Here is a 16,322-nt window from a genome sequence, read left to right as displayed (position 1 = left end):
CATTCATTATTAAAACATGAAAAGAAAAAATGTTGGAAAGAAAAATCCTAGTAAAGAACAACCTGTAAAAACTCTAGTTTGTATTCTGCAAAAATGGGCTCTTAAATATGATTGCTTTTTGGGCAATCTCCTTTAACACCAATGATAGTGCTTTGGCAAAGGTACAGAATAGAATGTCTTTAATTGAGGTGAATTAATGCAGAATACTTAATTTTTTCCTTCCGACACAGATTGCCACACTGAAGGGCAGAACATCCTTTTCACCGATGGAGAGTACATTAATCAGATAGCAGCTTCTAGAGATGTAAGTATTCAATGTATAGAGTAGTCATACTTTTTTTTTTTTAGCCAACAAAAATATCACTGAACTAAGTGGTTGTCTTCCAGATAAAAGAGGGACTCCTTTTGGCTAGTGTAGATAAAGGCAAAAACACATAGCTAGAGAAAATGAAAAATTGCCAGGCATCTGTCAAGAGCTTAGCTTTCATACTACTTCATCTTCGATAGTGGCAAAACATCCTTTTCAGACGTATATTTTACAATCGGTTTGGTAGCTCTGCTTCTGTACATGAGATTTTGTGGGCTGAATAGTTTTGGTTTTGTTTATTTTAATGTGGCTGGCTGGACTTCCTTGCCATTAGGTCATGCTGTATATGAGTATATTTTCAAGTAATTTGAGTGATGCTTTTCAGTAAAGCATGTTCTGTTTCAAAAGAACACTGAGGCTAAAAGGGGCATACTTTAACTATTGTCCCTTTTGGAGTTTCTTCACTTTATGATGATTTCCGCGTATTTCTTTCAAAAACAGGTTTCCTTCAGATAAGGTAGTAAAAAATGGTACACTTAATGTGATGGATTGAATTCCAGTGTGACATTTGGGAATGGTATCAGGTTTCATGTTCTGTTGTTGAAGAAATGATGGATAATTGTTAATTTCATTAGAGGCAGCATTGTCTTGCTTGGCAGGAGAAGGGGAAACAATCTAATAGCAAAACCATGATTGGCTGCTCATCCTATAGTAAAATTAAACACTGTAAACAAACATTTGGTTTTTAAAGCCCCCTACACAAATTCATTGATTCAGTCCTCTGGGTGAGACCTTTCAGCAGGGACTGCTATTAATATGGAAAGGGTTTATCGTGTGAAAAATGAGTTAAGCAATGAGTTAAGTGATCTAGGTGTTCTCTTCCTGACTCTGCCATGGATTTCCTGTGTAACTGTTGCAGTTCATTTAACCTTTGCTTCAGGTTCCCATCTGTAAAACGTGGTCCTTATACTTCCTTTCTTTGAAGAGATCTTAAGGTATAACCTACTGATGTTTGTTTGTAAAGTGGTTGGCTGCAAGGCATTAAGTACAAAGTATTATATTACTATTAGGAATATCTACCTTCATGGATAATCCTTTAAAAATAGTTACCTACCCTTATGGATTTTCTATACAGTTTATTCATTTAAAAAAAAAGGTCTTTTGCATTGCTATACTTCGTAAAACTATTAGTAAAACCATTCTTCTCCACACACTTGGCAAACTACATTTGAGTTGGGCATACCTACAGATACTTCATCCTCAAATGTGAATTTCATTTTTGGTGGTTTTTTATACTGTAGGAACAGAATGTGGGGAAAGGTGTTGGTTCCAGATCCTCCTTTCATTCATGTAACTGAAAATTGACTTCAGTACACAAGTATCAAACTTCCTTTATGAAATGTGCATGAAATAGAAACACATTTTGTAGGTGTAAAACTCTAATCTGTAATTAACATTCAATCCAAACTTCCCTAAAGTGAAAAGCTGTTTGTATGTGATTAAGTGGCCTTGTTTCAGTCCATTATAAAGAATCTGGAGATGTAAAGTCTGGACCTAGATACAAAGCTGAACTTCCTCAAAGTTTGGGGAGGTTTGTCTATGGGATTCTATTTCAGATCTGTTTTGTGTATTTACGTGATAGCGTGTCTTTTTGTTTTTTGCTATGCCAAGTTCTTGATGGTAGTGTTCATGTGGAATAGTTTGTACCATATTTAAATTTTGTGTGTGATCTTTTCCAAATGGCAACTGAGGAAACTCATCTAATATTCTACTTTATCATATTTTAAAACACCTTCTAATTTTCAAATTTTTTAAAAAAGTAATGCTTTTAATCCCCCCCCCCATTTTCAGCAGTAAAAATGGAAGAATGGATTGAACTTCACATTGCACAGATTGACTTGACTTTTTTGAATACACCGCTGAATTTTTTTAGCAGCTGAAAATTGGAGTAGGATAGCTTGTTGAATACTTGTCTGCTTTAACACCTACATTCTTTTAATCTCTGATGTCAGTGTAGTCAGTCCTCTGATTCTTATCTAACATTTCTCTTTCCTTGTATGCTATTTTGCAGTTAAGAAGAAAAATGAAGTTGGTATGAGGGGAAAAACCCAATTGTATAGGTTGTGACACAAATAGATCAGTTTTGATTCTAACCTTGATTCATTTCTATTTGAGGGGCGCAAACAGATCTGTAATATGTATCCTGAAATGCCTATGGACAACAGTTACAAAAGTACCCCAAAAAGTCATGTTACAGTTTTCATGTTAGCGTTAAAGTATGCGTTTTGTGTTATCTGACCGTGTTAAGGTATTTGTAGCAAGAGAAGTATCAGATTCTGACCATTTTGTTGCTTTTCTTAAGCACACTTACTACTTAGCTGTTATGAAATGAACCAGAAAATGTTTACTTAAAGCCTTTTAGTAATCATACACTGTGAAGCCGCCAAGACTAAAAATTGGTCAGCATGACTTTTGCCCCATGGAAGAAACAAAACATCCATACCCTATTCTAAGATAACCAATAAACATACCGCTGAGTGAATAAACATTAAAAGACAACGTGTGCCACGGTTTTATGAGTTTCAGTAATTTGTCTCTCTTGATTTGGTTTTTAATACATTTGAAGCAGAAGCCATCGTGTGTGAAAAAGTACGTTTTTTAAGTCTCTCTCTTCAGGTCTGTCTGTCTCTAAAACATTTTACTTGTCTTTTATTCTTTTTACACTCTTTCATTATTAGTCATTTTTCTACCCTAAAAAAAACCCGTAATTTTGTCAGTGTGTTACCTACTGATTTGTTTTGAAGGATGACTGGAGATGCACAGTATACTCTTTGCAGGGTGAGATTAAACCAGACTTGTGCCACAGAAACTAACTAAAATAATTGTTTAATAGTTTAAATCGGTATTTTATTTGTTACAGGATGGCTTTGTAGTTCGAATATTTGCAACAAGTACGGAACCAGTATTGCAACAAGAACTGCAGCTTAAACTTGCTAGAAAGTGCTTACATGCCTGTGGTATCTCATTATTTGATCTGGAGAAAGACTTGCACATTATCAGTAAGGCTTCATTTTGTTATGTCTTCTTTCAACATTATTAGTGGTTTATAGTACAAACTTGGTACTATAATTCAAACAAATAAATAAAAGGGGAGAGGAGAGGAGAGGAGGGGTAGATCAGTGGTTTGAGCATTGGTCTGCTAAACCCAGGGTTGTGAGTTCAATCCTTGAGGGGCCATTTAGGGATCTGGGGGGAAAAACAAAACAAAAAAGAAACTGTCAGGGACAGTACTTGGTCCTGCAAGTGAAGGCAAGGGACTGGACTCGATGACCTTTCAAGGTCCCTTCCAGTTCTAGGAGATAGGATATCTCCATTAATTTATTTATTTATTTTAATTTAAAAGTGAACAAGAACAAGTAAGGGGAGCAGCAGTGGTCTTTTCAGACTGACAGCTCCATTCACGAGTGGTGGAAGCTCCCTAAAAGTGGGGGGACTACTGGCACCTGAACCGCCCCTCGTGCTGCCCCTTCTCCAAGATCCCGCCCCGTTTCTTCTCCCCGAGGCCATGCTCCTGCGCTGCCTCTTTGCTCCAAGACCCCACCCCCCGCTTGCTCCTCTCCAATCCCACCCTGGTGCCATGCTCCCTCTCCCCTGTACTCCCACCCCGTTCCAGTGTCCCTGGCTCCATTACAAGTATACTGATGACTACTAACACGGACCTTCATAGTTCTTAAACCCATACCCATCTTGGTTTGTAGCAATCAACTTTATCCTATGCAAAAAAGGATTCTTGTTTAAAATAACACTATCCATGCCTCTACACTTGGAACCTATTTGGATTTTAAGTGAAACATAGCTGTCCTCTTGGAATTGGTTTAGAACTTTCCCATTGTAGTGAAAGTAATTGAAGGTATACTTCGTGAAAATGTTCATGGAAAATATTATTTCCATTTTAGCTCTGATTTTTTTTTCTATAATTAGAGGTATAATTGTAAACTTGAAATTTCATTTCACTTGGATTAGTTCACGTTGAAAGAAAGCTTTCCTGAACTAATTTTTTTGTGAGGTTCTCATCATATTGTCAATTGACGTCAATGACAAAATCTGCTTCTACTTCAACCATGCAGGATGAGGCACATAAGGAAAAATTTATCTTTAAAACCAACTACATATAAATTGCATACCTAATTTACATCTTGTTGTGTTCTCAGGTACAGGGTTCGATGAGGAGTCAGCTGTTCTTGGTGCAGGAAGAGAATTTGCACTAATGAAAACTGCTAGTGGAAAGGTATTAGGAATATTTCATTATTGATATATTAAATTGCATAAATAATATGCTACCGGATCTTGTTATGGAAATTAGATTTGATATATTGGTTTTGGAAAAAAAGTTTCATTTCTGCTTCTAAAAATATATTATGCTATTGTACATTGGCAGTTGGCTATAGTTTTTATATATTTGCTTTCACTGTGATGTAGAAAAGACAAACCAATAAGATTAAGTAGTGTTCATATAGCAATTTAATTTTTTATGATGTTCTCCTAAACAAAATTATAGCAACAATAATTACTGGATTATTCTTTTATTAACCAAATGTCATATGTCCACATTTTTTCAGTCCTATCAAAATTAGTACTAAATTACAAGTAAAGCCTATATGTTCTTACTCAGTATGTCTGTGTAGTTGAATGTATACAAAACTTGCCTTAAAATTTACTTTATAACTTTGTCATCTACTTAATCTCAGTGTTGTTAAAGCAGCTTCTGGCTTTTCTAAATGAAAAGTGCTCCTCAGCTGGAATCCAAAGGAATGTCTAGAGTTATTGCTGGATTACAGAGGGAAGGGCCTTAAATGATGTAGTTGCTTTAACGGAGGTAGCACTATTAGTTACAGCAGTGGTTCTCAACGTATTTATCATTGTGAGTTGCATATGCGGCCCACAGTGTGTTACATGGGCCGCAGGTTGAGAACCACATCATCCCTCCCCCCACAAGCTCCCCACAGTCCCCTATGCCCAGCGCCCCCTGCCCAGAGACTCCTCCACAGAGTGGGCCCAGGAGCGGAGCCCTGGGTGTGGGGCCAGGCAGCTGGACTCCGCCTCTGCTGCACGCCTAAAACCTGGGGCTGCTGTAGCAGTCCCACAAACCCCTACTTCCCAGTGCCCTTCACTGCCCAGAATGCCCCCTCCCCCCCCCGCAACCTGCCCAGAGACCCACTATCCCACACCGTGCCCCCCTTGGCGCTCACTAGCCCCCTGCTGGCAGGAGTGCTCCAGCAGGCTGCCTGATGCTGTTCCCTCCCTTAGCCAATCCCACCCCCTTTCAGATCAGAGACACAAATTTTGAGGTTTTTTTAGCACACAACTGAGCCACAGCTGTCTGCTAATTGAGCCGCGGTTTGAGAACCACTGAGTTATTATGTTGCATAGTAATTGTAAACGGATTTTTAAAAATTCTTGCATATATGTTTGAGATATTTTTCCTAATGAGTAGCTAAGAAACAGTCTTTAGACCCTAAAAGTACGGCTAAGAAAGTACAATCAAATAATTTTATTTTTATGTCATAATTTAGGTTTTGTGTTTACAAAAAAAGGGTTGGGTAGGGGTGGAGGAGAGATTACAAAGCATACAGTGGATCAAATGCTTCCCAGTGCGGAAGGTCTGTGCAACATCCTTTTCACCACTAAGCTGGTTAGTAGAGCTTTGTCCAAATGCTTTCTGGACTGGTGAGTCTCACTCAATAAGCATAGACATGTTTTCATGAATCTTTTTTACATGTGAATGAAAGCAGGTTTTTTATAGATAGGAATTTTAAACAGTTTTGTAATGGTGGAATTCCATACACTACTTTAAATAGTTTTACTTTTTAGTTCTTGTGAGGTATCACAATGATCAGTTTATCTTCAATCCAAATTGGATGAAGTGAAGAAAAGAAATACCACAGATGGTGAAAAGTGAATTAAACTTGAAAAATTCTCTTCAGTTTTAAAAAGCTTTTTTGTTTACTTAATAATTTGTAAAATTTAGTAACTCAAAATGGATTTCAATGTGAATAGTTCAATTTTTAGTACCTTGTACTAACTTTTAAAGAGGCTGGTATTTTTAAATGGGAATCCTGAGGAACTCCATGAGAACGGTTTAGTTCAAATTGTATGTCTAAAATCAACCTTTATTGTGAGGTTTAAGTCTTGTGCAAATAAGCAGTTATTTATTTAATTTGTTTACCTACAAATGCTAGATACTTCTACAAACCTTCTTTATGCTGTGTGGTTCTCCACAAGTTCTTAACAGGTTGCTTGTTGCTGTATATTTAGAGTTTAAACCTGATGCTTTCTCTTGTACCCACAGTTGGCTTAAGCCTATTCCTCGTGGTTAGGAAGGTTAGCTCAGCTCAGTGGAAACTATTTTCACTTTTCTCAGAGATACACTGCATATTAGCTGATGTCTGTGGTCTAACTGGAAAAGTCAGCTTGGGAAAACATTTTATCTTGGTTACTGTTTGTCTGACCTTGTGTATTACCTATTTTGATTTCCCCAGTTTGGACAACTGTTTAGTTTTTTTCACTCCTGTTCATATTGAACAGTTTAGGGAGATATTTTATTTCCCTAAGATCAGAGTTCTGGTTTTGGCAAGGTACTTTGAACCTATGAAAATGGGCATAAAACTTACAAATCCAAATTGTGTTTGAGTCACAAAGGTTTGACCATGTAAAAATAGAAGTTGCTCAATCTGGAATCTTTTCAAATGAAGGAGATTGCAAATGAATTTGAAGTGGTTCTCTTTCAAATGTACAAAATGACCAAAAATATACAGTCCATGTATTGCCAAAATAAATAGTATGCCTCCCCCACCAAATCTCACTGAACTACCTGTAAATTGCTCTTTATAATGCAGCTGAAGTTGTATTAGAACCAGGGGTCCTAGTTTTCTGTGATTAAAAAAAAAAAAAACAAAAAAAACCCAAATGGTCCAATTAAAAAAAAATTGCCTTTTTCCGCTGTTAAAATGAAACGCTGAACTTTAGTTTCCTTAGCCACAATATATACAGGTATTAGTTGAACAGAATGTTTTATTGATATATTTATGATTTTTAAGCAAGTTTGAAACTACAAATGCCATCAGTCATAATAAAATAAAATTAATGGAATGAGCTAGTCACAGGGCGTTGTTTCTTTACTGTTGTCGATGGCCCTGCTGTTTCAGCCTCTTGTTTTCATTTCTTTTCATTCAGTTTGTTTAGTGCTTTCCGTGTGTTTGTCTGCCTTCGAATGTAATCTACAGCCTTGCTGCATACAGTACAGCACATTGCCACCAATGTGAAATTTGTCTAGCCCATAACCATTGACACTGTCTTTAGGGGTGATTTTTAAAGTTTTTGACAACTTTTCATAACTTTAACTACATCTGGAGGCTGAAGTGAAATTTGAGATGTGCATCCAGTGCATTGGAACCAGAGACCTTTGCCTAGCAGTACCTGCAGAGGGGTGGCACTCGCACCTTGTGGCTGTGGCCCCTTCTCTGGCTACATTAAGTGGCACTTCCCCAACACCCCTTAGTTCCTTCTTACTGCTTGTGGCTGGAGTCAGACCTCTGTGTGATTGTAGTCCCACCACTTTGCACTTAATCTTAGCCTACTTTATTATGCATAGTTAGTGTGTGTTAGTGATTGTAGTTAGTATTAGTTGCTATATAATGTTCCCGGTGATGACCTCATCTGGGTTTAAGCATTGCCCTTCATGTGGAGGAATGATCTCGAACAGCAGTCCCACATGTGGTGCTTGCTTTGTCTTGGCAAGGCACACCTTAAAAAGCATAGATCATTCAAGGAGAGGACTCAGGTGGCACGGGAGCTTTGCCTCAAGCAGCACCTGCTTGAACAGGCCATGTGACATGCATGATCTGGTACTGAGGCTCTCCTTGGGCCGGAGAGCACCCTTGGGCTTTGGAGAGTGCTGCTGTCTCTTGTTATGGGGCAGGTGCCTCTCTGAAGAGGCTCAGGAGCCTTTCTCTGTCTTCTTGCCAAAGAAGAGGACTCATAAGACCAGTTGTGATGGTTCCAGGTTGTGGGGCAACTCCTCTGCCTCCCCCAGAAAGAGCACAGACTGATGAAGGGCTGGCTCTTGTGTGCATGATGGCGCAGGTACCTCTGACCCTTCCCAGTACCGAGTAGGGAGGTCATAACCCCAATACCATTGTTTCGGTTTTGGCCTCCGGATGTCCTTTGAGTCCGGTACCAACAAGGGCGAGGCCGTACCAACAGTATCTACTGCATCAAAGTACCAGACTGTGGTGGAATTGCCCTGCCTTTCGTGCCCATCCTTGTTGCTGGTCCAAGATTTTACAAGTCAAGTACCTTCGATAGCCCCTCCAAAGGAATTTGCCACCAATCATTGGGCCCCTTGGCACTGTACCCAAGATGCTTCTCTCCTGGTGGCTGGGATGGGTATGCTACCGGAATCAGTACCTTGGTACTGGGACCCTCTGTGGCGCCGTTACAGTTGATGCCGCAGATGCTTCCGTGGCAACTGTCACCACCCTCAACATCGATGCACTTGGGTGCGCAGGGACTGATGCTGCCTGCGTTACCAGCACGGTTGGTACTGATAGTGCCACCTTCATCGGGGGCACTGATTCCTGTCTCGTTTTGGGTGATGGATGAATCGGATTGCCTTTTGGCTCCCTTGGGAATTGCTCCACCCATGTCTCTGAGATCACAGGACTCTTCTGCTTCTGAGTTGGGGTCATCCTTCTCCTGCTCTGCTTCACCTGACAAGATCTGAAGCCTGCCAGTGGACCAGTATGACAGCCGGGGTTGACGTATGCCCTGGGACCAGGATGGAAGTCCCTGGCCCGACACCTACTGGCCACCAATGCCCTATCCATATCAGTGGCCACCTTGGAGACAGTGGGATGCTCCTCGTTAGTGGAGATCTCGCTCCTGGTCCCGTTCAAAGGCAAGATTGACAATGGTGGCTGCAGATCAGCTGCAAGTTCAGACATCAGTGGTTTTCCTCACTGCAGAGCTGCTGGAGTCCTTCTGTCTGGGTATGTCATTCCAGGAGCAAGAGGTGGTTTGGCTCAGCCAAGAGCTTTGTCTTCATCTCCAGATGATGCAGTGCTGCCTGGTTTGTCCTCCCCTTCTATTCTGGAGGACTTTATGGCATACCAGGACCTTTTAGCTGCATCCAGGCAGTGTTTCTTCAGGAAAATACACACACACTGGACGTTCTACAGCCCTCTGTCCCTGAGAGAGTGGCCCTCTGGAGTAATAATGCGCTCCTCGAGCTGTTGAGAGCCCTGTGGAGTACACTGGCCTCAGTACCACTGGTGGCTAAGTGCATGGAGAAATGCTACTTTGTTCCTGTGCCGGGATTTTAAGGGTTCTGTTCCCATCTGTCCCTGAATTCTCTGGTTATAATGGCAATGAATGATAGGGCCCGGCAGGGTAAGTTCAAGTCCATCCTTGAGGATAGAAACTCTATACCTTTATTGTCCCAACAGATCAACAAGCTTTGCTGTACAAATTTGATTTTCTCAACTGGTCAGCAGTGTCCACGTTTGTGGACCACTTGCTCAAGGGCTTGCGTGAGGAATTTAGGGTGTTTGTCACAGAAGGCTGGTTGGTGGCCAAGACATCACTGCAGTCCCCCCTTGACATTGCAGGTGCTTCAGCCAGGGTTATGGTCTCTGTGGTTACTCTGAGGAGAGCTTACCGGCCATAAAACTCTGGGATCACTCTGGATGTCCAGCAAGCCATTGGGGATTTGCCTTTTGACATCCAGACCTAGTTCTTGGACAAGACAGTTGACACTTTTTGCACTCCTTTAAGGATTCCAAGGCTTCCTGGAGGTCCTTTGGGGTGTATATACAGCCCATGCAGAGACACCACTATGGGGTTCAGCAACAGTATCACCCACAGCCCTTCTCCCTGAAGCAGGGCGACTACTCCAGAAAGAGGGGTAGGTCTCACAAAAGGAATCACTCAGGTGTGGGGTTCAGTCAGTCCATGCCTTCACTTGGCACTTGCTAAGCAGCCATTTTGAGTGCTTGGTCCAGAGCACTGTTCTAATTATTGCTCTACTCTCATCATCCCCATGTCCCTTTGGGGACAAACTGTCCCATTTTTACAATGCGTGGGACTTGATTACATCTGACAGCTATGTTCTAGACACTGTCAGATGGGCTATGCCATCCAGTTCCTCTCCATGTGCACTCCATATCCCCCTATTCCTCTTCAGGGACCCGTCTCACGAAACACTGCTCATTAAGCAAGTCAGCCCTCTGCTGACGTTGGGAGTGGTGGAGGAAGTTCTGCTAGAACACCGGGGCCATGGCTTCTACTCCTGGTACTTCCTGATACCAAAACCCAAGGGTGGGATAAGACCTATTGTTGACTTTCGCGGCCTCAACATATTCATCAAATACATGAGGTTCAGCATAGTCACTCTATTGGCTTTCTTCCCCGTGCTGTCTCAGAACGACTGGTTAGCTGCTCTGGAACGCAGGATGCTTACTTTCATATGGCGATTCTAACGAGCCACAGGAAATTTTCTTCGTTTGTGGTAGAAGAACATTTAGCCTCTTTTCTGCCCCCCTGACTTTTCACCAAATGCATTGCTGTGATCATGGCATATCTCAGGAGGAAAGGAATCCATATTTTCCTGTACCTCGACAATTGGTTACTGAGGGGCGGCTCTAGTGACTCACCAGTGTCACGATCATGTTGTCTGTGCTCTACCAACTGGGGCTCATTTTAAACACCAGAAAGTCATAGTTGGCTCCCACTCAGAAAATTGAGTTCGCTGGCACCCTGTTAGATTCAATGAGGTCGAGACCGTTCCTCCAACCAGCTGCTTCCAGGCAATTCAACAGCTCTTCCTCGGTCTGTAAACTCAGCCCTCCACAACAGTCAGGATGTCTCTGAGCACATTGGGACATAGGCGGTCTAGTTAGCCAAGTTGTCCCTTCACCCTCTTCATATGTGGTCTCAGGATGGTCTACTGCCCTGCCTTACATTCTCTGGATAGATTGGTTTGTGTTCCTCCACTACTCCTAGACTCCTTGAGCTGTTCGGCGTCCCCGCGCAATGTGTACTGAGGAGTCCCCTTTACTCAGCCCTCTCCAACCAAGTTATTGGTTACTGATGCCTCCCTTTTGGGTTGGGGGGAGGGGGAGGGAATGCATCTGGACTCAGTGTGTGCAGAGCTTGGGGTTGGAACAGGAAACCTCACTCCATATCAACATTTGGGCCATCCACAATGCATATTGTGCCTTCTGGGACCGTATCAGACACTCAGTGGTTCACATACTCCCCGATAATACTACTGCGATGTACTATGTGAACAAACAAGGAGGAGCACTTTCCAGGTTACTCTGCCCCGAGGCCATCAACCTGGGGCAATTCTGCATCGAAGAAGACATCACTACGGTAGCAGTCCACTTGCTGGAGATGCAGAATTGTCTTGTGAACCATTTCAGCAGGTTTTTCTCTGTGAGCCATGAGTGGTCCCTGACGGCGAGTGTCCTCCAGGTCATCTTTGCGATGTGGGACATCCCCACGATTGACTGTTTGTGATGAGGAAAAACAGAAAGTGTTGCGTATTCTGTTCTGGGGTGGGGGTGGGGAGCTCAGCATGGGCTCCCTCTGATGCTTTCCACTGCAGCACATAGTCAACTCTGTTGTACACCTTTCTCCCTATTCTGATCATTCCTCTGGTCATCCTCAAGCTCAAGGTGGATCGGGACAAGCTCATCCTAATTGCTCTGGTGTGGCTGAAACAGCGCTGGTTCACATACCTCCTTGTTCAGGCTCCCATACCGCTTCCTCTCCTTCCTGACCTGCTCGCTCAGAACCACGGCCACACCCTCCATCATGTGATCAGCTCCACGTCCCTTATGGCGTGGCTGCTGCATAACTGAATGAAGAGGTAGAGTAGTGCTTGGCGGCTGTCCAGCAAGTCCAACTCAACAGTAGGAAGTCCTCCACTAGGAAAGCCTACTTAGTGAAGTGGAAGAGGTTCTTGGTGCTGTTCTTTGCCTGCGGGACCCAACCAACAGGGACTTCCATCTAGGACATCTTGGAGTATCTACTACATCTTTAGAAATCAGGCCTTACCCTCAGTTCAGTGAGAGTGCGTATGGCAGCAATATCAGTGTTTCATCCCCTTATTTAGGAGAAATCAGTTCTTTCCGATGCCACGGTGATAAGATTTCTGAAAGGGCTGTGACAGACCCAGACCAGTGGGATACAGGAGTCTGGTAGAGGGCAAATATACTGGTCACTGGATGAGTAGTTTTCTGTTCCCTGAGTGACCAGAGCAGGGGCTGCACTAGAGTAATCAGGAACCTGCTAGAACCAGTTAAGGCAGGCAGGCTAATTAGGACACCTGGAGCCAATTAAGAAGAAGCTTCTAGAATCAATTAAGGCGGGCTAATAAGGGCACCTGGGTTTTAAAAAGGAGCTCACTTCAGTTTGTGGGGGGAGTGTGAGGAGCTGGGAGCAAGAGGCGCAAGGAGCTGAGAGGGAGAGGGTGTGCTGCTGGAGGACTGAGGAGCATAAGCATTATCAGACACCAGGAGGAAGGTCCTGTGGTGAGAATAAGGAAGGTGTTTGGAGGAGGCCATGGGGAAGTAGCCCAGGGAGTTGTAGCTATCATGCAGCTGTTACAGGAGGCACTCTAGACAGCTGCAGTCCACAGGGCCCTGGGCTGGAACCCGGAGTAGAACGCGGGCCCGGGTTCCCCCCAAACCTTCCAATTGACCTGGACTGTGGGTTCTCCCAGAGGTGAAGGTCTCTGGGCTGTTCCCCAACCCACATGGTGAATCTCTGAGGCAAGAAAATCCACCAATAAGCGCAGGAGCCACCAAGATAGAGGAGGAACTTTGTCACAGGGCTTATCCACTTACATCATCAGGTCCGAGAGCCAGTCCTGTTGTGGGACCCAAATGCAGTTCTGGTGGCTCTAATTGGCCCTCCATTTGAGCTGCTTGCATCCTGTCCACTGCCCCTCCTGTCTCCGAAAACTGTATTCTTGATAACCATTACATCTGCAAGGAAGGTGGGTCAGTTGCAGGCCCCGATGGTGGGCCCTTCTTACATGCATTTCTTCAAGGGCAAATAATGCTTTGGCCACAGCCAAAGTTTTTTCCAGGGTGATCTGAGTTTCATCTGAATCAGGCAGTATATTTATCTGTGTTTTTTCCCTAAGACACATTCCTTTCCAGAGGAACAGCGCCTCCATATGTTGGATGTCAAACAGTATCTAACCTTTCATCTGAACAGGACTGAACTGTTTCATACTTTGCATCACCTGTTCATTTCATATGTGGACCTCACGAAAGGGCAAGGAGTCTTTGCACAGACCATCTCTAGATGGATAACATCTTGTACCAAGACTCTGTATGAGAGCTTCAGCTATGCCTTCTCAGCAGATACAAACTCATTCGACGAGAGCACAAGCAACGCCGACAGTGTTCCTCAGTGACGTTTCCATATTGCTTGTGAGTGAACTGAGGCCTTGTCTACACTACAGGGAAAAGTCTATCTAAGCTATGCCATTTGAGTTATGTGAATAGCGTAACTCAAGTTGATGTAGCTTAGATCTACTTACCATGGAGTCCACGCTACGCGATGTCGAGGGGAGATACTCTTCTCGATCTGAAGAGCAAGGGGAGTCAACAGAAGGAGTACAGGAGTCGACAGGAGAGCTATCTGCGGTCTATTTAACAGGTCTTCTAAACCTATGGCCGATGCATCTATCGCTGCGCATCGATCCCCCTGTAAGTGTAGATAAGCCCTAAGTGGAGTATACGTCTGCATCAACTCCAAGAAGAAGGAACGGTTACTTACTGTAGCTGTAGTTCTTGGAGATGTGATGCAGATGTGTATTCCATGACCCACTCTCCATCCCCTCTGCATCATAGTCTGCTCTTGAGCTTTTGGTGCAAAGGAACTGAGGCGGGTGTTGGGGCAGTGTCACCTCATATAGCCAGGGGAGGAGCCACAGCAATTACGTGGGAGTGCTGCCCGTCTACAGGTACTGTCCGGCTCCAGTGTGCTAGGTATGTGCATACCTAAGTTGAATACATGTTTGCATCACATCTCAAAAAACCACAGTTACAGTAAATAACTGTTACTTCCTCTTGCCTTTTGATGTTCCGTGATTCAGGTGAGTCTGTAAAAGAAATGTCTATACAACTAAGAATGGCACTTAGCTAAAGGGTGTGATGCCTGCAACGCTGTCTCAAAGAAGTGGCCAAAAGTACTGCAAGACCGCTTCAGAACCTGCTGCCTCAAGAGGTAGTATGAGAGTCTGAAAGGAAGAAAGTAAATACTTAGGTAGAATGGATTTAACCTTTGGAATTAATTCTCATAAGATATTGAAGACCAAAGCTTGGTGGAATTCATAAATGGAATAGACATATGGATATTTCAGTCCTAACATATGCATATAAAAGCTGGAAATCCACTAAAGCTACAGACAGACATTTAAATGCCTTCCAAAGCAAAATGCCTCAAAAATACTAGTTTAATAAATGGAGGGAGGGATAGCTCAGTGGTTTGAGCATTGGCCTGCTAAACCCAGGGTTGTGAGTTCAGTCCTTGAGGGGGCCACTTAGGGATCTGGGGCAAAATCAGTACTTGGTCCTGCTAGTGAAGGCAGGGGGCTAGACTCAATGACCTTTCAGGGTCCCTTCCAGCTCTATGAGATAGGTATATCTCCAGTGAGTTTATAACAAATGCCAAGATTTGTCAGAGTTAAACAACCCTTTAGGCCAAAGTTATCCAGAAAAGAAGATGGAAATATATGGGACATGTGTAAAGAATAAAGCCAGATTATCTGCCATGATGGGTGTGCTATTGAGCAACTAGAGGAACATGCAAAACAGGTGGATTGAAAGAATCCCTCCACTGAGTGCTACTCAGAGGGAAAACCTATGGGACTTAACAATGCAGAGGATATGTGAAGGGTGGCCCAGGATAGACAGCTTAAGTGACCGCTAATTGCGTGGGAAGTACTCAGAGATTCAGATACGGATAAGAGTACATTTCATAGGATATATTTTTTAATGTACTTCTGTGTATTGTAGCCTAAGCCAATAACTAAGTTGATGGGGTTTAAGAAGAAACATCCTCTGTGGGCAGGTTATTTAATAATTGTGCACTGTAAGGTCTCTTGTAACTTGGTACTAGTTATTGCTGCAGACAGGCTGCTGGGACCAGATGCAACAGTGGTCTGATTTGGTATTACAATTCTTATCATAGGAGATTAGAGTTGGAAGAGACCTCAGGAGGTCATCAAGTCCAACCCCCTGCTCAAAGCAGGACCAACACCAACTAAATCATCCCAGCCAGGGCTTTGTCAAGCTGGGCCTTAAAAACCTCTAAGGATGGAGATTCCACCACCTCCCTAGGAAACCCATTCCAGTGCTTCACCACCCTCCTAGTGAAATAGTTTTTTCCAATATCCAACCTAGACCTCCCCCACTGCAACTTGAGACCATTGCTTCTTGTTCCGTCCTATGTTTCTTTTTAGGGCAATCTTGTAAATAAAAAAGGAGAGTTTCTGGTATTGGATGATGATTAAATTCATATTTTTTTAAAAGCAATGTTCAGACTGACACTTCTTAATTTAACTCATTTTACCAGTGTTTTAGCATGTGCCTTGTACCAGATCATGACACTAAGTACCAAAAGTACATTATATACTGACACAGTGTTTCCCAAACTTAGGCCCCCTCTTGTGTAGGGAAAGCCCCTGGCTGGCTGGGCCGGTTTGTTTACCTGCCGTGTCCGCAGGTCCGCTCAATCACGGCTCCCACTGGCTGCGGTTCTCTGCTCCAGGCCAATGGGAGCTGCTGGAAGCGGTGGCCAGTATGTCCCTTGGCCTGTCCAGCAGCTCCCATTGGCCTGGAGCAGCGAACCGCAGCCAGTGGGAGCCGTGATCGGCCGGACCTGCGGACGCAGCAGGTAAACAAACCGGCCTGGCCCTCCAGGGGCTTTCCCTACACAA

At 43.3% G+C, this 16,322-nt stretch overlaps 1 protein-coding gene across 1 annotated transcript in view; it reads left to right on the top strand.

Moving 5' to 3' along the window:
* Positions 1-16,322, top strand: part of MYCBP2 (MYC binding protein 2) — a 407,094-nt gene that overhangs the window by 80,091 nt on the left and 310,681 nt on the right. Inside the window, exons 9-11 of the mRNA XM_026662219.1 lie at positions 231-304; positions 3,228-3,366; positions 4,519-4,595. Coding sequence (XP_026518004.1) covers positions 231-304; positions 3,228-3,366; positions 4,519-4,595 — 290 coding nt within the window. The remainder of the gene's footprint in view (positions 1-230; positions 305-3,227; positions 3,367-4,518; positions 4,596-16,322) is intronic.

The sequence above is a fragment of the Terrapene carolina genome, unplaced genomic scaffold (assembly GCF_002925995.2).
Source record: "Terrapene carolina triunguis isolate 2854851 unplaced genomic scaffold, T_m_triunguis-2.0 Scaffold21, whole genome shotgun sequence".
NCBI classification, from domain to species: domain Eukaryota; kingdom Metazoa; phylum Chordata; order Testudines; family Emydidae; genus Terrapene; species Terrapene triunguis.
This window is presented reverse-complemented; position numbering and strand designations above follow the sequence as displayed.